Below are 27,488 nucleotides of genomic sequence, written 5' to 3' on the forward strand. Positions count from 1 at the left end.
GTTAAATACTTAAATTAGGACAAGTCTACACTGAAACGGGGCCCACTAATATCTCCCGCCGAAACTGTTTGTGGAAATCTTTTGTGTACCTTATAATAGTGATCACTGAATAGTGATTGAGTGGCGGGTAATAGAGCAGCTGAGTTGCTCCATAATATTCATTCAAATATTACCAACAAAATACAAGACAAAATCATTAACACTGAAAATAATGGGGGATTTATACGCTCTTGATTTTGATGGTGTTTTGTGCGATACTTGTACCGAAACTGCCATCTCTGCTCTTAAGGTTCCTTCTCTTTATCTTCGTCTTCTTCTCAATCCTAAATTCGATTATTTTCAGATTTTATAATTCGATTGAATTCTTTGTGATTGTTGCTTGATCAGGCCGCCAAAGTTCGATGGCCGACTCTATTCGATGGCGTTGACTCTGCCTTGGAAGACTGGATTGTTGACCAAATGATTATTGTAACTCTCTCTTCTTATTTTTCGAAATTATTATTATTTGTTGGGTGAAAATTATACTTAGTACACTTTAAAAAAGAGAGAATTATGTGATATGATTACAAATCAAACTTGATTGATTGCAATGTAAAATGTTTTTTTTTATGATCTTAAAATGAATTATAAATTTTGTTTTGTGGATCTGAATATATCTTTATTTGGTAATATAGGTGGTTTTAGGAATATACATTTGGAATCAAGTTTCGGAACTACTAATTAGTACTAGCATACTGTTTGTACTGCTATCATCTAGTTTAGGAATATAATTCGTACTATGCAAGGCAATATGAGTTGCCACCCTGATTCGCCTTGTAAAAAGTTACTAAGTTATTGCGAGGCAGTCTTATGTGAGATATTGCCTTAAAGGAATCATGAAATTCAATGCATTCAGGTTTGCTTTTGTATGTGAGTTGGCTGTCAACAGGAACATATTCTATTTTCCCGGAGGCTAATAATTAAATTGGTATAATGCTAAATAAATCGGTGTAATGCTGAATTATTGTTGATGCTCATTCAGAAAGTATTTTTGTGGGAGCTATTTCAAAATTTGTTAGAATTTGCTTCATTTCAATTACTTTTCTTTTTAGCCTGTAAGAAACCTGCTTGTTTTTAATATTACTTCAAATGAGGTGCTGTCTGTGGCCTATCTGATATATTTTTTTCCAACTTATAAGCTGCCCTGCAAACGATCTGTGGTTCTTATAGATGCTAAACTGCTTTATCATACACCTTTTAAACCATCCGAGTCTTCTGTGTAGGCTGTGTTTAGACAGGCTTTGACCTCAATCAATAACTAATAGCATTGCAAAGGATCTGGATTTATGCTGCCATCTTTGGTTTGTTTGAGTATTGGACAATAACAAGACTGTAAAGTCTGTCAAAAACAAAACTATTCTTATCTATCGTATGCTAAACTAGACCCTGTAAGCCTGGTATTTTGAAATTTTTGGTTCTGTTTTCTGTATGAGCTTGAGCTTGGACAGAGTAAAACTTCCACTTTGCTATTTGCTGATCAAGCGGAAATTGTAGCATAAATTTTGATGATATTGTGTTATGAACTAGACATAGGAGGGTTAATATTATGATTGCACAATAAATCAGTTAAGCACAATAATCACCATCTTCATCTCTTCATCATTTTCCTTAATATGCTGAATTATTACATATTGTTGCAGGTGCGACCTGTGGTTGAAACAGGATATGAAACATTGTTGCTTGTGAGGTTGCTGTTGGAGATCAAAATTCCTTCCCTTCGTAAATCTTCAGTTAGTACCTAGATGCCTATGGTTCCAACAATATTTTCACTATCATTTATATAGCCTAACAAGCTATTGTCCTGCATTGACAAGGTTGCAGAGGGGCTCACCGTTGAAGGCATACTCGAGAACTGGCCAAAGCTAAAACCAGTTGTTATGGAAGCATGGGACGAGAAGGATAACACAGAGGCCTTAATTGATCTTTTTGGGAAAGTAAGAGATGAATGGATGGAGAAGGATCTGGCTACCTGGATTGGTGCAAATAGGTAACTCTTTTTCCACCATAATCAGTATGCATATATGTGATGTACATAAAAAAATCACTTATAAATACTCACATAATGGAACATGTTTCAATAACCCCTCTAGCATTTAATCCCGAGCCTCACTCAGAGGTAAAATGGACTGCTTTGTAGGATCAGCATAAGATGGTAAAAAAGAGAAATGTAGTCTTGTGGAGACCTTTCCTCTTTTCTAATATATCTCCATTGTTGTCTGCTTACCATTCAACTATTTAAAACTTTACACAAGTGCTTCAGCTTTTTTTCCTTTTGTAGGTAGAGTTGTTTTACCTACATTCAACTGGGTATGCAGAATTGAATTAAATGATTTCTGAAGCACAATGCATATATCCGCACAACAGATTCAGCACTATATACACTGAAAAGAGTAAATGGAGAAGCTTAGGCAAGGTTTAGTGATAACAAAAGTTGAATCTTTGTAAGGATTTTCTGACGTCATAATCTTTTGTTGCTACTGAACCCACATGTGGAAACTCACTTGCTTGAGGCAAGCTGGGAATTTCAAGACTACACTGAGAATGTTATGCGAATGGTTGATACACAGTAACATTAATTGAATCTTAGGGATCTTGTGTGCTATCCTTAAAATTTTCTGAATTTGTATGCTATCTGCAGACTGTATCCTGGTGTTGCCGATGCTCTAAGATTTGCAAGCTCAAAGATATACATAGTTACCACAAAACAGGTACTTAATATCACTGTCAATAAATAAACATACAAGAAAAGGTTGAAGTTGCAATTTATTGAAATAGAATGATGGAACATAGAGAAGAAAATGTTGTGAAATTCTAGTATGACTTCTGCTTCACATTTCCCATTGAAGATATTGTGTCTTTCTGCCTATAAACTAATCAAGTTCTTTCTATGTGCTTTATGTCCCAAATCAGAGCCGATTTGCAGTTGCTCTGCTGCGAGAGCTTGCTGGTGTGACTATACCTCCCGAAAGAATCTATGGACTTGGGACTGGGTAAGTATGTCTTGTCTGGAACTATGTCAATGCAGACCTTGCTGATGAAATTTTCTAGATATGACCCTGTAGGATTTCTAATACATCATTCTCATATTTTACTTAACTCAGCCCGAAGGTGAAAGTGCTCAAGATGCTTCAGAAGCAACCAGAACATCAGGGACTTGCTCTTCAGTAAGATCTTTATCCTTAGCTCTTAGTTGGCGTAATTAGTCATATGTGTGCTTGGTAAACACTATAATGATTCCAAGTCAACATTCTGTTAATGAATTGTGGTTTTTACAACCCTACAATCAGATCTATGGACAAATTTGGTCTAACATTATATCCAAATGATATACAGCTTTGTAGAGGACCGACTTGCTACACTAAAAAATGTCATAAAAGAGCCAGAGTTGGACGGCTGGAACTTGTATCTAGGTAAATTATCTGCTCATGTGTTTCTTGTCTTCCTTTGCTTGAACAAAATCACATCTAATTATTCCTTTATATGTGTATCATAAACCTATAATCAGTTGACTGGGGCTATAACACCCAAAAAGAAAGGGAAGAAGGAAGGAGTATCCCAAGAATTCATATGCTTGAGCTGTCCGAATTCAGTACGAAGCTAAAATAGATTCACAATCTGTTTTAATGTAATTATCCATTGTCCTGCTCACTGCAATTATTGCACAGCATTACATTTCAATTCATCAATTACCTTCTTTTGCTGTAATTCCTAATCACAGAACTGGCTGTGATATTTTACACACTGTAACAACTGAGTATATCTGGAGTTCTGATGACACTTTCTTTGTTCTTTCACTCTTTAGAGAAAAAACCTTGGTTTTACACTTGACAAAATAAACTATTCATAATAGATAGTTAAAATAGTCATCTATGCATTACAAGCCCAAAAATTGAAAAATTACAAGCTAGGAGCTCATTATCTACTGCTAGGTGTTAAGGATTCTTTGTTAGGAGCAGAGCCAAGCTGAGGACTGAGGAGACACGCCATACAGTACTATTGTGTAAACCTTTGCGGCTATAGCTCATCCTTCTCATGCCCCTCGAAACTGTTGCCTGTCTCTCCCCGTAGCATCTCAATAACCTCCTCCAGTGGAGGATCTCCAGGTCTACGGTAAACAACATCTCCAATCTTGACTTCATATGCATCTGGCTGCTCCAATATGAATTCCTTCAGCTGGAAAGAACAAGGTAGAATCATGATAAAACCTTCTAATCAACAATATCTAAGGTTGACATCCATAACCGCGCCTAAGGTAATGAACAATGACACATTAAACCGCTGTAGTCGCGTGTTTAGTACCCAAACTACAGGCTTCCTTTTACTGCTTAGCAGTTAGCACTTAGGGACAATCTAATTCAGTAATTTTACTAAGGGCACCTTTACAATGTATTCAAATAAATTCAATAGGAGATTAGGAGTCGAGTTTTGGTACAAACATTTAATTGGAGATCATTCTTAAGAAATTGAGTTATACCTTAAATTTCTCATAATAACATGTCAATTATTGTATATGTTTCACCATTCAAACTTTAGCATATCCGCCACACCAATGTAGTTTCTTTTAACAATGTTCGTGAATAGTATCAAAAGTCAAAATTTATTTTACGGGAACATACCTCGTCCCTGTCTTGACCTGCCTCCATGGTAAACATGACAGTGCTAAGATCCACCCCCATGAACTTGACCTCCAAACCTCCCGTTTTCGAAACTTTGCTCCATTTCATGGCTATCTCTGAAACCTCATCCTGACAATCCCCATTGCCAAAAATCAACAGATCAGTACAATTGATATAATTACTACTCCGTACCTCCATTACAGGTTATGTGCAACGATTAGACATTTTCCCTCTCTGTTTTATGTCAAATCGTTGCACATAACCTGTTACGGAGGTAGTACCTACAATTCACCTAAAAATGCAAATCTACAATTCACCTAGAAATGGGAAATAAGTCTAGAAATTATCATACCGGGGTTCGACGAACGCCTAATCTGAGCTTGATAAACCCGAAAAGGGGACCGGTGTGATGATTGATCATCTGAGCTTGGATCTGGGAAGGGTCCATTTTATCCAAATCAGAAGGATTTAAGTCAAATTGGGGAGATGGTGTGGGTGTTTTTTTGCCCCAGTTTATCCAGTCATCGTCTTCTTCATCATCGATTACGTCGTCGAGGTCGTCGGTAATGTGGATTTTGCCGGCATTAGCCAATCTGGGAATGCGATGAGTGAGGAGGGATATAGTGAGGAAGAGGAAAGTAGAAAGAGAGAGTGTGATTTGGTAAGTCATGGTTATTTTACAAGTGAAGAAGAATGTTAAATTTTGGGCGTATTTATAGGTTTTGACTTTCTGATTGATTCATTTTTGTGAAAACATCAATAATAGAGATTAGAGAGTAGTATAACTGTGTAATAGGTCATTCAGGTCTAAGTTATACTGATTTCTGAATTAGTACAGTATAAACAATCAATTAGAGAGTACTAATTTGCTGATTTCTGAATTCTGATTGATTGTTTATACTGTATTAATTTGCTGGTTTCTGTGAATTGTACTGTAATATCAGGTAATCTGTAATGTTGAAGATTGCAGGATGATTGCTGTTGCACGGGTGTGCCGTGTGCAGTGTCAATTAGCTGCAATAAGATGAAGTGGCTCATCTCATCATCGTGGTGGTGTATTGGAATTTGAGCTAACTCATGGATGGCGTTGAGCTGCCACACTGGCCACACACAATAAGTTAGTGGGATTGGTTTAAGGCTCATATTTTGTTTGATATGTTAAAATATTTTATTTTGATCGATAAGAACTCGACATATATGAAGTATTAAACTTGTACTCCCTCTGTCCTTATTTTATTGCCCTATAACAGTCTCAAAGACGCGTCTAAGAACGCACATATTTTCATTTTCATACATGTAAAAATTATAAAAACGTGATATTAATAAACTATGTAATGAGCCGAATCTAACAAAATCGCTCATGACTATATTATCTCTTTTAGATTAACAGTAATTTTCGGTTAAAGTTTACAAAGTTTAACCCAAAAAATGACAATGGAGCAAAAATAAAAGGACAAAGGGAATACAATGTAAGAGTTAAAAATTACTTGTATTACAATTTGAACAATAATTGTGTTTCTAAGATTGTGTTTGGTTCACTTGATTGGATTATGGCAGAATTCGATTTCTTAATTTGAATATGGTATGAAAATTCCACCCCTTTCTAATGCTTTTCCAAATGGGGAGCTATTTCCAAGTTTTGTGGACATGATTTTCATGAGCTTACATAATTTGAGTGGAAAGTTTGGCAAGACTCTTCTTCATTAACTAAATTTATAAAAGCTTAGGGTTCTGTTGGGATCGCCGTGGTTTTCTGTTTTTTGGTTTTTTGTTTTTTTAAAAGTATATTATATATGTCACATAATGAATCAAAAAATATTTAGACTTATTAAAATCATGATAATTTTGAAAACTGACAACAGAAAAGTAAAAACACCTTTTTCTTGTTTCTTGTTTTTGGTTTTTAGTTTTCACAAAAACAGGAAACTGAAAACCAAAAATGATGCCAAACAAGTCCTTAGTTTCGTATTTTCGTGGATATGATTTTCATGAGCTTATATATAATTAAATAATTTTGAGTGGAAAGTTTGGCAAGACTCTTCTTTATAAATAATTTCCAATCAAGCTTAATCATTTTTTTTTTGGGTGTTCCACCCACTTCACCCTATCCGGATTTGGGGATCAGTTTTGAGTGGTTAGGTTTCAGTCCTCTCCCGATTGTTGTTGTGGGGGATTGAACACGAGTCCTTTCTACCAAGTGTAGTCTCAATCACCACTACACCAACATTCAATTGGTAATCAAGCTTAATCATAGAAAACATGTTCAAAGTTTTCCTTATAAAAGTCTTATAAATTTTTTGAAAAAGTCTTCCTTATAAAAGTCCCAAGCATACTATAGTGCCGTTATATATACTCCGTTTCATTTCAACAACTAATTCATACTTCCTCCGTTTTCTTTTAGATGCAACACACACTTTTTCACGGTATTTAAGAAATGTGGGGTTCACATGATATAATACACTTTAAAATGGGATGAGTAGTTGTTAGGAGTGTAATTTAGTGGGCCATGTACTTTAAATAAGGGAAATAGTATAGTTTTTCCCTAAAGTAACTTTTCTTTTATAGTGTGTTGCAACTTGCAAGGATTGTGACATTTCCTTTTTAGGAAAGTGTTGCAAGTAAAAGAAAACGGAGGAAGTAATATTTTTGTGTATACATGATCAATCTTTGAATAGGGCAATAGTCCCAAAACCAAGTTGAAAGCATAGTGCCATTATACTACTCTATTGATTTTATCTCAACAAACTAATCAACAATAATGTATAATGTGATCGATTTTTGAATAGATCCTTATCATCTTGAAGTTAGATTACAGAGTAGTATTAGTATATACAATACCCCCTTCATTTCTTATTGTTTGCACCATTTGACCCAAAAAGCTCTCATAAAAATTAACACCATAGTATAAATAAAAAAGGACTAAGGGAGTATGATTCATCACCCAAATGTGACTCCAACAAATTCACCCAAAAGCAAAACCCGTTTGTCCCCTCCAATGCGCCTCCGCTCAAAACTATGCTTTTAGGAACTAAGGCTAGTTCCATTGTACCTAGCACTCAATCTCTAATCATTTTAAGGTACATCATCACTCACCAAAGCAGCCACGATTAAGTGCAAGGTATCTAATCAATTTCTTTTGAATTTACTTGACGATATCCATGACGACAAATAGTCAAGACCATACCCCTCCACAATAAACCACATGCTCTGCAAAAATGACACAATAATAAACTAACCAATCCCTCAATTTCCTAAAATAAACTATACCATTAAAATGTTGTACCACATTTAACAGTTCTTTCTTTTTCACCAACTAAGCATATAAAAACAAATATAACAGTGCACTAATGCTTATAAAAACAATAGATTTCTTGCTATTGCAGTAGTACTGCTCATTCCACTCATTCCTTTTTCTCTCTCTAAAAATTTTATCTTTCTAGCTGAAAAACTGAAGAAACTATGGCAACTGTTTTGATAAGAAGATCAAGATCAACCTCAAACTTTCTTAAAACAACAATCAGATGTTTTAGTAGCAGTTCTTTTTCTTCTGTTGCACAACCTGTTGCTGATTCTGGTTCTTCTCCTTTTCCTTTTGCTGGGACTAACATCAAAGCCAATGTTTCCCAAGTGAGTACATTCATTGATTCTTCTATAGTTATTCAGTATTCTTGCCTTGGCGGAACTTGATTTGGTTTAATAATAATACTGTTCAAAAGTATATATATTTTGATTAAGTACATATGTTTATATACCCATCATGGTTCATGTTAGTTGTTAAATTTAATTGGCTGATGAATGTTTATAACATTACTTGATGAATTAGGGAGGTTGTTTATAAATTCTGAATTATTCTTGTTGATGGTTTACTTTAATTTAGATGGATAAATTTAGCAAATAATAAGACAAGGTAGCTTATAATCTTACATTATGAGGTGGAGATTGCTCATTAGTGTCCCAACTTATTTGGGTACTTTCTGTATTTAGATAAGGGCAGCTTTCACTTAACTCCAGTAGCTACATTGAGCCATATTGCCCTTTCTATCCGGGGCCGAGTGGGCCCGTCTAAGAACGAATTTGGATTTCAGTTACAACTTTACTAGGGACCAAATGTCTTGATCATTTGCAATTTTTATCTTAGCTCAAGTGGTCTGAATTTTCTTTGATATGATACCTTAGCTTAATGTTTAAAATTTAGACCTTGTAAATGGTTCATATAATCATATGGCCAAGTATACCCTGTTTTTTTTTATTTAAAATGGCGGCGGTTGAATGAGATATTTCCATTGTCAGTAGATTTTATGTATCTCATTTTGTGTCTCATCTTATGTCCAATTATCTTGATTTGTGCCGCATTATCTATGATTTATCAGTTAAATTAGAGTGTTGGCTGAGTCAAAATCAGAAAGATTGACACTATTACATACAGTATGACAGGACAATTAATTAAAGCTTGTTAGATTGGGTCCATAATTTTCCACTGATAGCTATGTGCTGAGATTGCTGATGTTAAAAAAAAAAAAAAAAAAATAAAATAAAAAAAAAAAAATTGTTTTTTAGATTCTGCAAGTTAATTGCCATAGTAAAACCCCTTTGCTAGAAATCCTTCATACCTTGATAGAATTGCATGAAACTACTGTAAAATGTTTTGAATTGATTTATATACAATACATTGCAGCTTATTGGGAGAACTCCCTTAGTTTATCTAAGTAAAATTAGTGAAGGATCTGGAGCATACATCGCCGTTAAGCAGGAGATGATGCAGCCTACTGCTAGTGTCAAAGACAGGTATGTTATAAACCTACTATAGGCAGTAATATGTGACACCATGTGCTAACTATATTATCTACTGTAGACCTGCACTGGCAATGTTAGAAGATGCAGAGAAAAAAGGATTAATTTCTCCAGGAAAGGTAATCTAAAATTAGTTACTGTCAAGCTAGTGTTACCGGGAAATATATTTGTTAACTGTTATGCTGGGTCGATGATCAGACTGTGTTGATCGAGCCTACATCAGGAAACATGGGAATAAGCATGGCCTTCATGGCGGCGATGAAGGGATACAAAATGGTGTTGACTATGCCATCATACACAAGCATGGAGAGAAGGGTGACTATGAGGGCTTTTGGTGCTGAGCTTATTCTCACTGACCCTGACAAAGGAATGGGGGGAACTGTCAAAAAGGCTAACCAGCTTCTAGACTCCACCCCTGATGGTTTTATGCTTCAACAATTTAATAATCCTGCTAATACTCAGGTCTGATCAGCTAATTACTTATATGTTACAATACTATTAGTCCCACCCTTGGAGAAAACTAGCTAACTAGTGGCTGAATAAACAGGTTCATTTTGAGACGACGGGTCCTGAAATATGGGAGGACACTCAAGGGAAAGTGGACATCTTTGTCATGGGAATCGGAAGTGGAGGCACTGTGTCTGGTGTTGGACGCTATCTCAAATCTCAAAATCCTAATGTTAAGGTATATACATGGTCTGTTCTAAGTAAGACTGCTTTGAATTGTGCATATACTGATTAATGTGATTCATTTTTTTACTGATGTTACAGATTTATGGAGTTGAACCAGCTGAAAGCAACATACTCAATGGAGGCAAACCAGGTTTTGCTCAACTCTGACAAGTTTCCAGCTTCTTTAGTCATGTTAGTTGAATAAATACTCATTGCATCTTGATTTTTATTTTCTGCCAATGTAAACAGGTCCTCACCTTATAACCGGAAATGGAGTTGGTTTTAAACCAGAGATTTTAGACATGGATGTAATGGAAGCAGTTCTTGAGGTAAGATTCGAGTGGTTTAGCTCGAGTATTGTTAAAGATTACTACCTGTGCTCAGATATTGTGCATTTTTTAACAGGTAAAAAGTGATGATGCTGTAAAGATGGCCAGGCAGTTGGCATTGAAGGAAGGACTTATGGTAAGATGTCTAAGAAACTAAGAACAGATCGATTATGCTGGTTTCTGATACTTCTTATCATCTTTGCTAGTTTGATAGATTATTACGAGTTCATGTCATTTAGTAGATTAATTTTAGGCTCTTAGCTAATGTTTATGTATATATGTAGGTTGGAATATCATCCGGAGCTAACACAATTGCTGCCCTTGAACTTGCTAAGAGGCCGGAAAACAAGGGAAAACTAATTGTGGTATGAAAAGTTATCTTTATATAATCTAAGTATAACTTTCATCTTCATTCATCTGGATTTAGTTTGTAGTCGCATCACTAGTTCAAATTACACTTATGTCGGGTTGTGATTATCTGATTTAAAAAATTGTGTTTTCTTTCTTGATCATAGACCATCCACCCGAGTTTTGGAGAGCGATATCTGTCGTCTGCCCTGTTTAAGGAGCTGAGGGAAGAGGCTGAGAAAATGCAACCAGTCCCAGTTGAATAATTCAGGGATATAGCTCTTTGCTAATTAAAGGATCTATTAATGTTTTGCCATTACTATAAGTTGTAATACTTTAATATTTGTTTAATGATCATATGTCAAAAAAAATTGTATCATTGCAAATCTATTGTGTATTTATGTTCAATAAAGCTATAGGAAAAAAATTTCATCGATGAACTAATTGTCGTTTTTACAGAACAATAGGCAATCGCTTTGCTAAATAGTGGGTCAAATACCCAAAGGCGTATAGACTTTGTTCATTTTTTTTTCTATGAGAATTTAAATTACTATAATAGGGTATTAAGTTCGCATTATTTCTATGCCCTTGGAAAAAAAAGTTACTGCTATATTACTTTCATGCAATAAAATAAAAATACTTTGGAATAGGGGTTTTTTTTTTTTAACTTCCCCCTCTACTCTCAAAGTCTCAAGCGATGAGCTGAGAAGCTGAGCTGGCTAAACCTGTGAGAGGTGCATTAAATATACTCGTTAATTACATAAATGTGTCTTAAGGAATATGAAATAATTAAACATTAGACTCTCGTGTTAAAGGAATAAAGTTTTTTTTTTTTTTTGAAAAATATTTATAATTTTTTTTAGGAAATGAAAATATTTATAATGTGAAATAAGTGGTTAGTGTTTTATAAGTCATTTACTACATGATATCTGTTTTAATTTCTATCAAAATACTTATTACACATATAAAATGGTGTAAATGTCATTTTTTATTTCAGTAAAATAAACGATCGATTAAACGATTATTCTCCATATATTTCTCTTATGTTGTCGGTGTCATCTAACTTGACTTTTTTGTCACATCAACAATTTTGTCATCATCTACGCCTCTTATATGTTTGTAAGTTCTTTTTTTAAAAAAATATTTTTTTATTGTTATATGCATGATTATATAATTTCATCTATGTCCTCATCATAATTTTTTTTCTTTTTTGTTGAAAGATTAGCAGAAAAAAAAATCATGCTACTTTTTGTTCATCATATTAATTTTGTTTTTGAGGTCACTTGGCATATTAAATTATATTGGGTTTTACTAGTATATGTTTTAATTTATGCTTAAGACATACTATCGCCGTTTCTTTTTAGCTGACACGTATTCTTTTTTAGAATGTTTTTTTTAGTTGACACATTTCCTTTTGGGGTAAATTTTTTACCTTGCATTTACAAGCTATCCCATATTCCCACTTGCTTTTTCACTCTCTCTCCTCTCCTTAATATATGTGCCTAAATCAAACGCGTCAACTAAATAGAAACAGAGGAAATATAATGTGGGTAAGTTCCTTAAAAAAAAAGGTTTATGAGCAAGGATATTAATTTTGCCATAAATTGTGGCAATTAAATTAAGTTTGTGTTTTATACGTGACAAATTTTGTGTGTGGGGTTTTTAAAAAAAAAACTTTGTAATCTTTACTTTGAAAGGTTACATGCAATGTGAGTTTATTATTGAAGATGAGTTACTGTCTTACCAATATAATTGCAATTTTATTTAAATTTGTAAATATCCACTATACAGTCTATAAGGTATTGTATATATAGATGCTATATTGCTATGTATAATTCATATCTATATATCTTTATAGATAGTGTTGTTATATGCATCCAACTGAAAATTAATGAGATGACTAAAAAAAAAATCATATCAATTGTAGTAATATAAAAAACAACATTAATGACAAAATCACACAAGAATCGTGTTATTAATGTTTCATTTAGTGAATTAGAGTTGTTAATTGTTTATTTAACACATAAGAAAATAAATAAATAAAATTACACGGATTGAGTACTTCCTTGAGAATAAGACTTTATTCTTTTCATTTGGAACAAGGTGGATTCATATGAAATTTATTTATATAAGGTCATGAACTTTTGGGTTAAGCTATGTGATGTGACTAACTCTAACAATTTTTTTTTTTTTTACTCTAATTCACTACAAAAAGACATTATATATAGTTTAATACTTGAATTCGCCTGATTGTATATTTTATAAATTCCTAATTAACATCAGCTTTTCAGAAAACGCGTTAAATATTTGATTATTATTTAGTAAAATTTAAAAATGCGAATAATTAAAAGTTGATTACTCTGTATTTACCAACACGATACGAGTACTCCGTAATCCGTATAGTAGAGTATAAAAAATCTTGAAAGGTCCAAAGTTAATCGAACAAATTGCTTTACTTGGAGACACAAAACTCTAACCACTTTTTTCCCTTTTTCTTTTTCTTTTATTTATCCCCTTAACCATAGTTAGAGAAAAAGAGAGAGAATAATAATAAAAAATAAAGGCAAAATAAAAAAAAGAGTTAGGGTTTGACTGATAAAAACCCAGAAAATCGCTTGAAAAAAAAGTAAAATTCATCCAAAGAAGAGAGAGAAAGAGGCATCAAGAAAAAGAAAAAAAATTACAAAAAAGAAAAATTAAAAAAAGCACAAATCAGCAGATTCCGACGAGTTCGGACTGTTGAGCCAAAACCCACATCTTCTTCTTTCTTCCGATCTGAGAATTTGGACCCAGAAATTTGCCGCCAAAATATACTTTTCTTTTTTTGATTTCTTACCTCATTGATTATTATCATCACACCTTCCAATTTTCCTATTATTGTTGAAATTTATAGACTGAAAAAGGGGAAAAAAAGTGAGTGAAAAAAAGTGGGGTATTGGGTATTTTTATTTAAAGAAATTGACACTTGAATTTTCACAAGTGGGGGCAAAATTTGAAATGAGGGTTTTGTCATTTTGTTGATTAGGATTTCTGGGAATTTTCCCATTTTTTGATTTTTCTTGTTTTTTGGGGTTGTTTTAGGAGTTTAATTTTATGCAATCTGGCGGTGGGTCCCAGCACGCCGGTGCCGGCGGGCATGGACGGAGTCCGGCGTCTGCCGCCGCATCGCCATCGTCGTCGTCATCGGCGGCTTCGCAGCAACAGCAACAACAGCAGCAGCAGCAACAACAACAACAGCATTTTGATTCAATTCAGCAGCAGCAACAACAGCAACAGCACAGACAGGTTAGGGTTTAATGCTTAGCTTGTTATGTTGTAATTCTGGATTCTGGGCTGTTTCTAGATTGGTGGTGTTTTTGATTTTTTCACTTAATTTGTGAGATTAATGGGGGTTGATTTGCCAATTTTCGACCTAATATTAGAATTGCCTTAAATGGGGTGTTTTCAATTTTGGTTTTTGAGCTGATTTTTGGTTTCTGGGTTTGATAGTTTGTGTGATGTTAGTCAAATTTCAAATGGGTTTTGCTCAATTTTGTGATTTATGGTGTTAATATTAGAGATATCTAAAATGGGTTATGCTTAATTTTGGTTTTTTAAGAGATGTTTCTTGCTTGACTTTGAAGAATATCACTTGAATATAACTCAATTTCGTGATTAGTGATGTTGATTTGGTGTATTTTGAATGTTAAGCTGGTTGTTTTTTGTGGGCTGACGTTTTATAACATGTGGTGTAGAAGTGGATATTATAATTATTAATTTTGTAGTTTGTGGATTGACCTGAAAATGTCATTTTTAATGCAGTACGAGGTTTTAAGTGAAATAAACAAAGGTTGGCCAGGTGCTTTCCTGTGTTGCTTTATACTTTTCCTTGCCTGACCACTCTTCTTTAGTCAATTGTGGGTATCTTACTTTACTAAGAATTAGAAGTGGCAGTTGGGTGAGAGTTATTACTTCGAAGTTTGAGCTACTTAAGTACTGGTACTGGTAGTTTGAAGTTGTCTCTTTCTGACTGCAGATTCTCTTAGGTGTTTATTCTTTATTTTTATTTTTTTTCTGTAGCTGAAAATTTATTTGTTTTCTACTGTTTTGTGAGCAAGATTTAATCAGTGATTGTTGCTAATTGTTTGCTCAAGCATCATGGTTATTGATATGTGTATTATGATTTGTGCGCTTGTCTGATTTATAATTTATTATTTATCTCTGAAGTTTGGTTAAGAATCCGTATGACTTTGGAGAGGAAGATTGTCTTCTGTAGTTTTTGAGTTGCTGCACTGAAATGTATATCTCGAATCTAGTTTTTCTTTCTTCTAAAAAGTTTTAGGATCACCTAAAGGTTCAATTGTTTGGTTTCATCTGTATTTGGTTAGAGCCCATATTGTTTCTGCTTGCCACTGCTCATGTTCAAATAAAAGAACATTAACTTGCCTATGTCTGTTGTATTTGTGTTCCTGGTTTGATACCCAGCCCTTATAACTCTGGTGTTTACTTAGTCACAATCTGTTATAAAGATTTTGATGTGTTAGGTATATTGGCTTTTGATGTAATTGTGTACTCTTACATTGAGCTGCTTTTGTATTTGGTATGAGGTGTCTGGTTTTTCTTTGATTTGGACAACACTGTATGATGTTTTTGGAATTTTTTAGGATATTCTGAGCTCTAACCTTGCATAATTACCTTTTGTAGTCACTACAACAACAACTGCTACGAAAACCTGAAGGAAATGAAGCCATCCTAGCTTTCCAAGCTGCTGGTTTGCAGGGTGTTATGGGTGGGGCTAATTTCATGGGATCTCCGAGCTCATTGCAATTTTCACAGCAGCAAAGAAAATACATTGATATGGCTCAGCAACATGGATCTCCTCATTTACGTGAAGAAGGTCAAAATAAGAATCCTGCTCATGAGCAACAAGGTTTAAATCCAGTCCATCAAGCATATATGCAATATGCTATGCAGGCTGCAAAGCAAAAATCTGTTATGGGCATGCAACCTCAAGGGCAAGCCAATATGGGAATAGGAAGCCCTTCATCTTCAAAAGACCAGGACATGCGTATGGCAAATATGAGAATGCAGGAGCTTGCTTCAATGCAGGCAACTAACCAGGCCCAGGCAGCTGCATCAAAGAAGTCATCTGAGCCTTTTGGTCGTGTCGAGAAGCAGATAGAACAAGGTCAGCAGGGGGGCTCTGATCAGAGGAATGAGCCAAAGCCCCCTATGATGCAGACTACTATGGGGCATCCTACTTCTGCTAATATGATGAGGCCTGTACAAAATCCACAGGCTCAGGCAGGGATTCAAAACATGGGAAATAATCAAATGGCTGTTGCGGCTCAGTTACAGGCATGGGCACGGGAACGCAATATTGATTTGTCACAACCTGCAAATGCCAATTTGGTGGCGCAGCTGATGCCATTAATGCAGTCTAGGATGATTTCTCAGCAAAAGACAAATGAAAGTAATTCACAGCCTTCTCCTGTCCCTATGCAAAGGCAGCAGGTTACTTCCCCACCTGCTACTAGTGAAAGTTCGCCCCGTGCAAACTCTTCAAGTGAGGTTTCTGGGCAGTCAGGTGCTTCTAGAGCCAGGCAAACAGTTCCACCTGGTCCATTTGGTTCAGCTTCAAATGCTGGTATAGGTAACAGTACTAACAATTTGCCTGCACAGTTCTCTGTACACAGTAGAGATAACCAGGCACCTTCAATGCAATCAACAATGGTGGGAAATGGAATGGCTTCTGTCCAGGCATCCCGCCCTTCTACGAACTTGAACCAAGGTTCAGAACATTCTATGAATGTTAAGAATGCAGGAAATGGTCAGGAAGCATTGCAAATGCAGTATCCCAGACAGTTGAACCAGCCATCACCTAGACCAACAAGTGCACCTAATGATGGAGGATCAGGAAATAATCTTCCTCTCCCAGCTCAGCCGCCATCCCAGATCTCGCAGCAGCAATCTGGATTCACTAAACAGCAACTTCATGTTCTCAAGGCGCAAATACTTGCCTTTAGACGCCTGAAGGTTTTAAGTCTTTCTATTTACTTCCTTTTTTACTATCTGCTTGATTTTCAGTATTCGTTGTACATTCTTTTGGACCCGTTTCAAACTTGATTTTTGTTGCTATGCTATTACCTCCTAGTTCTCACTCTCATACTTTGTGCCCTCTCCTTGTTTGCACATTCCGAAGGCAATCATTGCAATATGTTGAAGTGTGTAGGATTAAAACCCTGGTTACTTGGTATATGACACTAAAGTTCTCTGTCGTTTTTGGATTTACAAATGACCCATAATATATGTCCAGTACAAAAATAATTGCCAAAAATTCTTGAGACCTTAGATTTTGTCATAATATATATATATATATATATATATATATATATATATATATATATTAATAGAATTTTGAGTGCTGTACTTGTAGGGAATGTGTTGGTTGGAACAGAATTGCAGACTGAAAATACAATATCTATCTGATCGTATATGAACAAAATTAGTGATTTCATCATTGAACTTTTAAAACTTTGAAGTTTCCTTGAAGGACTGAATATTAATGTTTTATACTTGTTTTGCATGTCAACGATTGTGTTATGCTCACTTAAACGTGTTAGGATACAATTAAAGATGTGATATGTCCATTTCTATTTCATTAATTGTTTTCCCTATATAAAAAATGTGTCCATTTCTGAAACTCATTTCTTGCTCATCTTGTTTTCTGTTCAGAAAGGGGAAAGCACTCTTCCCCAAGAATTGCTTCGAGCTATTTCTGCCCCTCCTCTTGAATCACAACCACTGCAGTCTGTTGTCCCTGCTGGTTCTATTAATCAGGATAAGTCTACTGTTAGAAATGCTGATGAAAGTCCAAAGCATGCGGACTCTGGTGAGAAGGCTCCCCAAGCTCCCCCGCCTGCTGTTGCAAAAAATTCCCTCAAAGAGGAGATTTCTACGATTGATGAAAAGGCAACAATCTCAACTAATATGGCAGGTGCAACATCTGTAACTAGAGAGACTTCTTCAGTATTATCTCCTGAGAAGGAGGATCTGCAAGCTGCTCCTGTTGTTATTAAAGCTGAACAAGATGTTGAACGCAATATACAAAAAACTCCTATAAGAAATGATGTTGGTACGGATAGGGGTAAGGCTATTGTGCCAGTATCTGTTGGTGAAAGTGCACAGGCTAAGAAACCCCTGCAAACAACTTCATTGTCCCAGCCAAAAGATGTCGGCTCAAGTAGAAAGTATCATGGTCCTTTATTTGATTTTCCCTGTTTTACTAGAAAGCAAGATTCTCTTGGGTCTGCAGTTATGGGTAATAACAACTTGTCTTTGGCGTACGATATCAAAGATCTTCTTTCTGGGGAAGGTATGGAAGTAATTAATAATAAAAGGGCAGAGAATTTGAGGAAGATTGGTGAGTTACTAGCAGTCAACTTAGAGAGGAAGAGGATCAGGCCAGATCTTGTTGTGCGACTGCAGATTGAAGAAAAGAAGCTTAAACTTTTGAACCTTCAAGCACGTGTAAGGGACCAAGTAGATCATGAGCAGCAGGAGATTATGGCAATGACTGATAGGGAATATAGGAAGTTTGTCCGTATTTGCGAGCGACAACGGTTGGAGCTCTCAAGGCAAGTTCAAGCATCACAGAAAGCTATGAGAGAAAAGCAGCTCAAAGCTATTTTTCAATGGCGCAAGAAGCTTCTTGAGGCACATTGGGCCATCCGTGATGCCCGGACAGCTCGCAACCGAGGTGTTGCAAAATATCATGAGAGGATGCTTAGAGAGTTCTCAAAGAGAAAGGATGATGATAGAAATAAAAGGATGGAGGCATTGAAGAATAATGATGTGGAAAGGTATCGGGAAATGCTTCTAGAGCAGCAGACTAGCATCTCAGGTGATGCTGCAGAGAGATATAATGTTCTTTCGACATTTTTGACCCAAACTGAAGAATATCTTCACAAATTGGGGAGCAAAATAACTGCCACAAAAAGTCAGCAAGAGGTTCAAGAGGCTGCTGCTGTTGCTGCAGCTGCTGCTCGATCTCAGGTATGATGACTGAACTCTAGCTGGCAGTCTAGTGTTTGTAAAACCAATATGGGCCTAGAAATTCCTTGATCCTGCTCACTTGTTCGTTTTGTACTTCGTATCTTTTATGCCTTTATTAATTCATGTTTATTTACTGATTTTTTTTTCAATGTTTTTGCCTCATGGTGTCTTGGGATAAAGGGCTTATCAGAAGAAGAAGTTAGAGCTGCTGCCGCTTGTGCTGGTGAGGAAGTCATGATCCGAAATCAATTTTCCGAAATGAATGCTCCTAAGGATAGTTCATCAGTGAACAAGTATGCTAATCATTTTCTTTCGCATAAGTAAATATGTCATGGTTTACTTTTTATGGTCAAATTAGTTACATTGGATGCCTATATCGCTGCCAGTTTGTGTTAAACCTTTCATGCTATCTGGTTATTCCTCTAAACTAATCTGTGGCTCTATGCTGGTTTGATAAAAGTCCAATTATTTGGATCTTTTACTTTCTATATTGATGACTGTAGTTTATGAATTGTGTATCTATCATAAGCAACCATCTTTAATAACCTTCTAGAAATTATTTAACATAAAACTGCCAACAGGTATTACAGTCTTGCTCATGCTATAAATGAGAGGGTTGTGAGACAGCCTTCCATGCTGAGAGCTGGGACTCTGCGAGATTATCAGCTAGTAAGTTGCATTCCTTTGATTAGTGAAATTCATTTTTAGTGTATATTCGTGGTCTTCTTACCCTTTGGTCACAATTGGTAGGTTGGTCTACAGTGGATGCTTTCTTTGTATAACAACAAGTTGAATGGAATTTTGGCAGATGAAATGGGTCTTGGAAAAACTGTACAGGTAACTTGCACCCTTTCTCATCCCCTTCACCAATAGAAATTGTTCCATGTATGGCTGCTGCAATTTTTTTGAACATTTTTTAATTGGAATGCGAAACATTTTTCGATTGGAGTGAGCAAAATTGAAGATATGTAAGAAGTGGTTTTAGCAAAAGGGAAAGGAAACTCCCATTCTTTTCATGTGGTAGTGCTTTCTTTTTATATATTTCTTTCCTCTACTTCAAATGAATGGGGTCACCCCAAATGCTGTCTTTTTTGTCCCCCCAACTTCTATCTCAGTCTCCCTAACTTCCTTTCTAGCAATTTGATCTTTTCCACCACCAGCTGCAGCTCAAAGCCACCAGCACCCGCTTCCATAGCCTCCCACACCACCACCACCACCATCTTTGCTCTCCCTCCCCCCCCCCCCCTCCAACAGTCCATACCCTCATTAGTCACCTAAAATCGCTGCCCTTTGCCCCACTGCATATGAAATCTTCTGAAACTAACCCATTTCTCAACTGAAAAAAAGCAACGGAGGCTCGTTCAAGCAGTCATATCCATCCCTTTTACCCTGAAAAACCCCTCCCAACATTTTGTTCTACCACCACAGTATACACCCTCCAGAGAAGGAAGAGATGGTGGAAAACTAAGACAAAGAAGTGTGCTATTTTTTGGTTTAGTTTTGGGACTCAAACTTTGTGTAGACGTATGATATTCTGTTTCTATTTATTTACTTAATTTTTGTTTTTTTTTTTAATATTAACTAAAGTAATTAAAATGCGTTTCTTGATATATTTCCATTCATCTCCTTTGCTGATTTATTTTCTTTGATGAACCAAACAACCCATAGTATATTTGACAGTGTTGAAACTTTAGAGAAACACTTTTTTTTTTTTGAATATATATGTGTATTCTTTTTTCAGGTGATGGCATTGATTGCTTACTTGATGGAATTCAAAGGGAATTACGGACCCCATCTAATCATAGTTCCGAATGCTGTTTTGGTGAATTGGAAGGTCTGTGGCTACAGTTCCCTAGTCAGCTAAGTAATCCATGTACTCCACATGTTTCTTGGCCTTTGCTAACTGCATTTATTTTTTCAACAGAGTGAGTTGCATACCTGGCTGCCGTCTGTATCCTGCATATACTATGTTGGTGCGAAGGACCAAAGAGCCAAATTATTTTCTCAAGTAAGGGTTGTTTTCTTTGGTTTTCCGATGGATGTACCAATGTGATAAACGCTCAGTGGCTTAACATTCTCTTTCTTTATTTCCCAGGAAGTTTGTGCCATGAAATTTAATGTTCTTGTCACAACCTATGAGTTCATTATGTATGATCGTTCAAAGCTCTCTAAAATTGATTGGAAGTATATCGTGATAGATGAAGCACAGAGAATGAAGGACCGAGAATCAGTTCTAGCACGTGACTTAGACAGATATCGTTGCCAGAGGCGTCTTCTTTTGACAGGGACCCCTTTGCAGGTTTGTTAGAAATTATTACTGGAACTTGTATTCTATCATTTGTGCTGCTCAAATGCTTGAGTTGTGATATTTATTGTCCGTGACTCTGTGTTGGTGTCTTAGTGATACTAAGATCAGCGTAATAATATTTTGCTAATATTCACATGCTCAACGTTCTTTTTATTGATCGGTTGGGGTTTTCAATGACTGAGCTGGGCCTCTTCAGACTCCTGCAATCTAGTAGTTGTCTGGCTTCTTTTAGTTTGCATATGGGTGTCTGCTCATTTGAAGTGTGTTTGCAATACATCTTGGATTGGAATTTTTAGGATGTATCTAAAATTAGAGATAGAAAGCACCTGCTGCAGAACATAAAATAGTTGGGACGATAGTAGTGACAGGTGTTTTGTATGTGTGTTTTTTCTCTCATGATGGATTTTTCGATCTTGTAGAATGATTTGAAGGAACTGTGGTCTCTCTTAAATTTACTTCTACCTGAAGTATTTGACAATCGCAAAGCATTCCATGACTGGTTTTCTCAACCATTCCAAAAAGAAGGTCCTACCCATAATGCTGAGGATGATTGGCTTGAGACAGAAAAGAAGGTCATCATTATCCATCGACTTCACCAGATCTTGGAGCCATTTATGCTCAGACGCCGTGTTGAAGATGTAGAAGGCTCCCTTCCTGCTAAGGTATGTATCTATCTACTTCTTTGATTATAAATCTAATTTCCTTCTCTTGTCTTTCTGACATCCAACTTGGTTGCAGGTGTCATTTGTTTTAAAATGTAAGATGTCTGCTATCCAGAGTTCTATATATGATTGGGTTAAAACTACCGGGACTCTTCGTGTGGATCCTGAGGATGAGAAGTTTAAGGTCCAAAAAAGTCCGTATTACCAGGCTAGAGCTTACAGAACTTTAAATAATAGGTGTATGGAGCTCCGGAAACTTTGTAATCATCCATTGCTTAGCTACCCATTTTTTAATGACTTTTCAAAAGATTTTCTTGTGAAGTCATGTGGGAAATTATGGATCTTGGACAGAATTCTTATTAAACTTCACAGAACTGGACACCGGGTGCTTCTTTTTAGTACCATGACCAAGCTTCTTGATATCTTGGAGGAATATTTACAGTGGAGGCGACTCTTGTATAGGCGAATTGATGGAACTACTAGCTTGGAAGACCGGGAATCTGCAATCGTGGACTTTAATGATCCGCAGACTGAGTGCTTTATCTTTTTGCTGAGTATCCGTGCTGCTGGACGAGGTTTAAATTTACAAACTGCTGATACAGTCATTATTTATGATCCTGATCCGAACCCCAAAAACGAGGAACAGGCAGTTGCCAGAGCTCATCGCATTGGACAAAAAAGGGAAGTCAAAGTCATCTACATGGAAGCAGTTGTTGATAAAATACCTAGCCATATAAAGGAGGATGAGTTCAGAACTGGAGGGATGGTAGACTTAGAAGATGATCTTGTGGGAAAGGATCGATATGTGGGTTCGATTGAGAGCCTAATAAGAAATAATATTCAACAATATAAGATTGACATGGCTGATGAAGTAATCAATGCTGGACGTTTTGATCAAAGAACAACTCACGAGGAGAGACGAATGACATTAGAAACGCTATTGCATGATGAAGAGAGGTATCAAGAGACTGTTCATGACGTTCCCTCTCTGCAAGAGGTAAACCGATTGATTGCAAGGAGTGAAGAAGAAGTTGAGTTCTTTGATCAGATGGATGAAGAACTTGATTGGATTGAGGAGATGACGAGGTATGATCAGGTACCTGAGTGGCTTCGTGCCAGTACCAAGGAAGTTAATTCAGCCATTTCAGCTTTGTCCAAGAAGCCATCAAAGGACATATTTAGCGGCAATGCGGGAGTGGAACCAGGTGAAACTGATAAAAGAAGAGGGCGATATAAGGGGAAGAAAGTTCCTGTGTACACTGAGTTGGATGATGACATTGGAGACTCCTCTGACGCTAGTTCTGAAGACAGAAATGAATATTCTGCTCCTGAAGAGGATGGTGAAGTTGGAGAATATGAAGATGAGGAGGATGCTGCTGCTGCAGACAATAAAGACCAGTCAGAGGAGGACGTTCCTGTTAATGATGGGTTTGATTATCCTCGAGCTAGTGAAAGTACCAGAGCTGGCCATATGGTAGATGAACCTGGATCCCCTGGATCATCATCTGACAGTCGTAGGATGACACGGGCAGTCTCACCCTCTGTATCTTCTCAGAAATTCGCAACTCTATCAGCTATAGATGCCAGGCCTAGTTCTGGCTCCAAAAAACTGGTATATTTTCCTCCTGTTCCTACAATCATTTATGTTGCCCTTTTTTTTTAAAAGAAAAAAAAAATTTATATATAAAACATATATATATACCAATTCATCTTTTATTAATGTTCAGCTTGATGAGCTCGAGGAGGGGGAGATTGTTGTTTCCGGAGATTCACATTTGGATATACAGCAGTCAGGTAGCTGGAATCATGAGCGTGAAGAAGGAGAAGATGAACAGGTGGTTCAGCCCAAAATCAAAAGAAAGCGTAGCATAAGACTTCGGCCAAGGCATACTATTGATAGACCAGAAGAGAGGTACAGTGAAAAGATGTCTCTTCAACGTGGAGATCCATCACAATCTCAATGTTTACCAGATCAAAAGTTTGGAAGTCAATTGAGGATTGATCCAGAGTCCAAAATGTTTGGAGATTCTTCTGCTTTGAAGCAAGATCAGTGTGATATGTCTTCAAAAACTCGTAGGAGCTTACCTTCAAGGAGAACCGGAAGTTCATCAAAGCTGCATGCCTCTACTAAATCTGGTAGATTAAATAGCTTGTCTAATCCCACTGAAGAAGCATTCGAGAATTCCAAGGACAGTTTTGATGGTATCAAAGATGTGAACACATCCGGAAATTCAAGCTTTGGTGCTAAGATGTCCGACATCATTCAGAGAAGGGTATGTTTTAATCGGTCCACTTTAAAGATAAACGTGCTTACATAAATTCGAATTTGGCTGTTTTCACTTAGTCCCCCCCCCCTCTCTCCCACCCACCCTCTTCCCTCCCCATATTATTGCAAAATTATATAGCAGACAGCCGAAAAATATATTTAAACATGCTAAATTTTATGTACTTTAAATTGCTTGTCCTTATTAAATTCCTAGCAGGCATGTGAAGGCTTTGTGTGATATTTTTCTATAGTACAAGTGTATTTAGGTGACTTATCTTTATTAGTCCGTATAAGTAACCAGAGTTGGTTATTAATTTTAAAATTTTTAATCATGCAGTAGTTGTTGGTATGCTCTCTAGGTCTAGGGGCTTTAAGATTGTGGTTTTTTTTTGTTCCATGTCTCAATCTTAAACTGAACATTTTTCTCCAATTTTTTTTGTTTATGTCACACGGTCATCTGAAGTACAGCTGTTGTCTAGATCGTTCACTATACTTGATTTGTCATATATATTTCAGAATTGTTTATCCTTGACACTGTGTCATGCCCATAATCTGCTCTGAACTTGTAATATGAGAGGACCATAGTATTGTAATTGACAATTGCATTACCTCTTCTAAGAATATATTGATTTAGATACCTGGAAGTAGGTTTTTTGGTGATATTTTTTTTTATTTTTTTTATTTTTCCCCTTTTGGTGGTTAAGATTGATTTTTTGAAGTTTGTGCGAAAGCATGATTCAATCTTTTGTCCATCTGTAGTGCAAGAATGTGATCGGCAGGGTCCAGAGGAGGATAGACAAGGAAGGCCATGTTGTACCTCTCCTGATAGATTTGTGGAAGAAAACTGAAAGTTCGGGCTATACAAATGGACCAGGAAACAAACTATTGGATTTATGTAAAATAGACCATCGAATTGACAGACTACAGTATAGTGGAGTGATGGAAGTTGTTAATGATGTGCAATTGATGTTGAAAAGTGCAGTGCAGTATTATGGTTTTTCACATGAGGTATGTCTTCCTTGTTTGTTAATTGTTATCAATATTAATCATGCACTTCAGAAGTTTAATCTTTACGACACAAATAAGCTGTATGTATGTTTAATTACAATAACTAAAGTGATTTAGCTATACAATTGCTGTGCTCTGTAATGCTCTCCTAGGATTTTCTGTCTAGCGTTGTTTGTGCGCTTGACTAATAATTATCATTGTGGATATCAAAGAATATTACCCGTTTATAGAAATTGGACTATAAAGGGCTGTAAAAAGTCTGATAAATCCTTGTTTGTAAGGTTAATTCTTGTTTGTAAGTAATCCTCTCCTACTGAACTGTCTTTGGCTGAGCTCTAATGTTAGTAAGCTAATATGAATGCATCCATGTATCTAAATTTCTATCCATCATTCCATCTCTTATTGCATGAAGGAACTCTGGTGCAGTTCCAATTCATTAAATCTGTTGATTTTTATTTTATTGTTGACAAATATTTAGCATGTATGAAGAATTGGTACAAATGACATTAGCTTACCCAGGGAACGAGCTTTAAGAGCAGTAGAGCATTCTGTCCCCTGGGTCAACAATTGCTCTGTTGTCCCTTTGTTTAATCATAAAAAATATTCTTGTTATGGGCTTGTTACATTAACTTGTCACTGGTCTCCTTGTATGAAGAACAATTTCCTAAAAAACTCTTGAAGTTCCATTTGCAGAACAGATGTATTTTAAAAATTTGCATTACAAGAGACTTTTTAGTCTCTGTAAAATAAATTTAGTTCACCCTCCTATTACTCCCTCTCTGAAAAAAAAAGGGGGAAAGATGGCATTTTGCATGCTGATCTTAATAGTTTTCTAGTTGCTTTCAGCATGTGTAGCAAGTTGACCTTTATATACAGATAATACAGAGCAATGGCTACATCATTTGTTTATGTGAGATGTAGACTGTTGTTTGTTTGTTTCAAAGTATATCAAAAGAATTATCTTCCTCATTGAAGAGTTGTGTTCGACTTTTTAGATAGCTAGTTGGTAGGAAGGAGTTAAATTATGTGTATTTTGTAGTGGTAATTGAAGAGTGAGCTTGTCCTCATCGTCGATAAAACAAGATTATCATTTGTCAGGATGCTCTAGGATTCTGTTCGAAAGAAATGTGTGGGTATAATCCTCTTATTTTGAGCTCTGCATGTTTCCTAGTATTGGAGATAAAGGGTCAAGCTTTTATCCACATGCCACTCTCAAAATAAGGAAAACTTTTGAGCCAGTGCATGTTTCCTAGTAGATAGTATTTAGAACAAGATATTTAGCTGCCTATGTCCTAATTTAATTAAATTCTTCACAGATTTTAATACTGCTTATTGTTTGTATGGGCAGGTGAGATGTGAAGCAAGGAAAGTTCATGATTTATTTTTCGACATATTGAAGGGTTCTTTCCCAGATGTTGATTTCCAGGAGGCCAAAAGTACTGTGTCTTTCTCTGGTCCTCCATCAACTGCAGCTTCTGTTGCCTTGAGATCCACATCTGCATCACAAGGTAGTAATAGGAAGCATAGATTGATGAATGATGTTGAACGAGGTGATGTGAACCCATCGCCAAGGCAGTCATTGCGAGGTCCACCTATAATAGCTAACGAAGACTCAAGGACGACGAGATCCAATTTGCCTGTAAAAGAATCGAGGCTCGGCAGCAATAGCAGTCGAGACCAAGATGACTCTCCCCTGCTGACTCACCCAGGAGACTTGGTTGTTTGCAAGAAAAAGAGGAAGGACAGGGAAAAGCCTGCGGCTGTGAATACAAGATCTGGGTCCACAGGGCCTGTCTCTCCTCCAAGCATGGGACGAAGTAGTATAAGGAGCCCTGGCTCAGTGTCAACCCCAAGGGATAGTCGAGCAGGGGGGCAGCAGCAGATGTGGTCCAATCAGTCGGTCCAACAGGTTAATGGCAGCGGTAGTAGTGGTGGAACGATTGGATGGGCCAACCCTGTAAAGAGATTGAGGACAGATGCAGGAAAGAGGAGACCGAGCATTATGTGATTGAAACATTATATTACATTTGAAGTATGATGATGTTTAAAGAAAATTCCTTTGCCCTTAATGTGTAAGCAGGTATAGGGTAACTAGTAGATCTGTACAAGTACAGTTAGGCTTTTAGGCTTTACCCCCGCTCCCTCTAATTTTTTTTTTTTAGTGTTTTTCCGCCTTTTGCCAAGCATATACTTCCTTTTCGTTGTCATATATAATTGGAGCATCACTGCCGCCATTGTATATCTGGTGCTCTGTCCTGTGAATGTTTTGTTCTCATAGCACTATAGTCTCCTCTTTGGCTCTCTGTTAATGTCATTTAGTTTGCGCTGTGGCGCACATTAGTTATCAGTCGCAATGCTGTATCCCCTTTGATATACAGAGTAATTCATCACACCTTATTTTTGAGTCTGCAATCC

General features: G+C 36.4%; 4 protein-coding genes across 4 annotated transcripts; 3 read left to right on the forward strand and 1 right to left on the reverse strand.

The window, feature by feature from the left end:
* Nucleotides 1-74: 74 nt before the first annotated feature.
* On the forward strand, nt 75-3,816 carry LOC110713954. Its single transcript, XM_021892406.1, has 9 exons — nt 75-289; nt 388-468; nt 1,680-1,769; nt 1,854-2,026; nt 2,678-2,747; nt 2,950-3,029; nt 3,141-3,203; nt 3,373-3,449; nt 3,545-3,816. The coding sequence occupies exons 1-9, from the start codon at nt 212-214 to the stop codon at nt 3,643-3,645; spliced, it is 813 nt and encodes a 270-aa protein (XP_021748098.1). The 5' UTR covers nt 75-211; the 3' UTR covers nt 3,646-3,816.
* A 5-nt stretch (nt 3,817-3,821) lies between these two features.
* On the reverse strand, nt 3,822-5,865 carry LOC110713956. The gene is made up of 3 exons (XM_021892407.1): nt 5,008-5,865; nt 4,656-4,784; nt 3,822-4,212 (listed from the first exon to the last, which is right to left on the reverse strand). Exons 1-3 carry the CDS (start codon nt 5,323-5,325, stop codon nt 4,054-4,056), a joined length of 606 nt encoding a protein of 201 aa, XP_021748099.1. The 5' UTR covers nt 5,326-5,865; the 3' UTR covers nt 3,822-4,053.
* Nucleotides 5,866-7,996: 2,131 nt separating this feature from the next.
* LOC110714064 (bifunctional L-3-cyanoalanine synthase/cysteine synthase, mitochondrial) lies at nt 7,997-11,239 on the forward strand. Its single transcript, XM_021892528.1, has 10 exons — nt 7,997-8,282; nt 9,331-9,440; nt 9,508-9,565; nt 9,645-9,908; nt 9,994-10,131; nt 10,218-10,269; nt 10,368-10,447; nt 10,524-10,583; nt 10,732-10,812; nt 10,963-11,239. Exons 1-10 carry the CDS (start codon nt 8,115-8,117, stop codon nt 11,059-11,061), a joined length of 1,110 nt encoding a protein of 369 aa, XP_021748220.1. The 5' UTR covers nt 7,997-8,114; the 3' UTR covers nt 11,062-11,239.
* A 2,161-nt stretch (nt 11,240-13,400) lies between these two features.
* Nucleotides 13,401-27,477, forward strand: LOC110714474 (ATP-dependent helicase BRM-like). The gene is made up of 15 exons (XM_021892987.1): nt 13,401-13,708; nt 13,877-14,080; nt 15,479-16,810; nt 17,510-18,829; nt 19,010-19,122; nt 19,411-19,498; nt 19,580-19,666; nt 20,571-20,663; nt 20,754-20,837; nt 20,925-21,128; nt 21,557-21,799; nt 21,876-23,411; nt 23,527-24,072; nt 24,825-25,073; nt 26,422-27,477. The coding sequence occupies exons 2-15, from the start codon at nt 13,889-13,891 to the stop codon at nt 27,079-27,081; spliced, it is 6,747 nt and encodes a 2,248-aa protein (XP_021748679.1). The 5' UTR covers nt 13,401-13,708; nt 13,877-13,888; the 3' UTR covers nt 27,082-27,477.
* The last annotated feature ends 11 nt before the right edge of the window (nt 27,478-27,488 follow it).

This window comes from Chenopodium quinoa, unplaced genomic scaffold (assembly GCF_001683475.1).
Source record: "Chenopodium quinoa cultivar QQ74 unplaced genomic scaffold, ASM168347v1, whole genome shotgun sequence".
Taxonomy (NCBI): Eukaryota; Viridiplantae; Streptophyta; class Magnoliopsida; order Caryophyllales; family Amaranthaceae; genus Chenopodium; species Chenopodium quinoa.